The sequence below is a fragment of the Trichoplax adhaerens genome, genomic scaffold (genome assembly GCF_000150275.1).
Source record: "Trichoplax adhaerens TRIADscaffold_101 genomic scaffold, whole genome shotgun sequence".
Taxonomy (NCBI): Eukaryota; Metazoa; Placozoa; class Uniplacotomia; order Trichoplacea; family Trichoplacidae; genus Trichoplax; species Trichoplax adhaerens.
The window spans coordinates 199-1439 of NW_002061036.1; the positions used below are offsets into that span (position 1 = coordinate 199).

Consider the following 1241-nt stretch of genomic DNA (forward strand, 5'->3'; position numbering starts at 1 on the left):
AGTTCTGTAGATTGACTAGTCAAAAATAAAAAGGAACAACTGGTAAGATCGGCGAATTTATAATTATACATAATGAAGATAATCAAGGATGGCTGCTGCCATTAAAGAATCGTATATAGCTTTTTCTTCTTTTACCTCTCTGGAAAATTGGCGGGCGTTGTAATATATTTAACACGTGATTGTAGATGCTTTAGCCAATCGTATTAGCGTACATGAGTCATTAGTTTGTATCGTATTGCGTAGATATAAAAGCTGTTAACTATCCTACGGCCGCTTGAGGTAGAACTCTTAAAAATATCTGGCAAACGGAGCTACATCACCGTTATCCTATTTACTAATCTCCCTGGCACGTATCAGAAATATTACAGGATTGACTAAAATTTTAACGTCAAACTACAATCCATTGAAGCAGGTATAATAATAGTGTCCGAGATTTGAAGTTTTAGACTATATCTTCTCTTTAACATTTATTCCACTAGTGATTTTATGATCTATTTGAGTCTATTTCGTTGATGGTTTACATCTTACAACGACTTTATTGTGCACTCAAATCGATCTGATCGCTTCTATTATACCCTTTTAACTTGACTTACTACAAATAGCGGACAATAACTAAAGTGCTACTTCAACTTCATTCATTTGATGAAATCAATTGAAGTGTTGAATACGTAAATAGCATTTATCTCGTACTACAATACTATCATAACTCTAGTAATTCGCAAGATAATTTATACCGTAAGCGATGAGATAGCAATTAACTTAGTCTAAAAGAATCAGCATAATGCTGTAAAGGAATGTAGGCGAAATAGCTGACTGAAACTCAACTTATCCTTTTAAAGTACTTCGTTTTTCATAGCTTATTTTAATTCATATCCGGTATACATGTATACCGTATGTATTGCTCCCAATTTATCTTAAATTGGATCTTGCATATTTTCATATAGGAGTAACAGCTACGTATAAAATGGTTGTAAGCCGAGCTATTAAAGGAGTCATTGAAAAAAATTATTTAGAAATAAGCAGAAGTGTCCCTTTGGTACATATACTATATGCTCTACGTGGTGTACAAATTTTATCTAATGAAGAAGTCGAAAAACTGAGAGATGACTGTAAAACTGACGACGAACGAGCCTTTGAATTCCTAAAAGTACTGGAATCAAGGAGCGATAATAACTTTTATCAATTTTGTTGCTTGCTAAGAGAGAGCAATATTCGTAATGTTCGAAAACTTGGTAAACGAT

At 33.3% G+C, this 1241-nt stretch overlaps 1 protein-coding gene across 1 annotated transcript in view; it reads left to right on the forward strand.

The window, feature by feature from the left end:
* Positions 1 to 964: 964 nt before the first annotated feature.
* The window catches only part of TRIADDRAFT_62524 (uncharacterized protein), a gene marked incomplete at both ends in the record, with an annotated part of 6313 nt that continues 6036 nt past the window's right edge, over positions 965 to 1241 (forward strand). The window contains one exon of the mRNA XM_002118450.1: positions 965 to 1232. Coding sequence (XP_002118486.1) covers positions 965 to 1232 — 268 coding nt within the window. The remainder of the gene's footprint in view (positions 1233 to 1241) is intronic.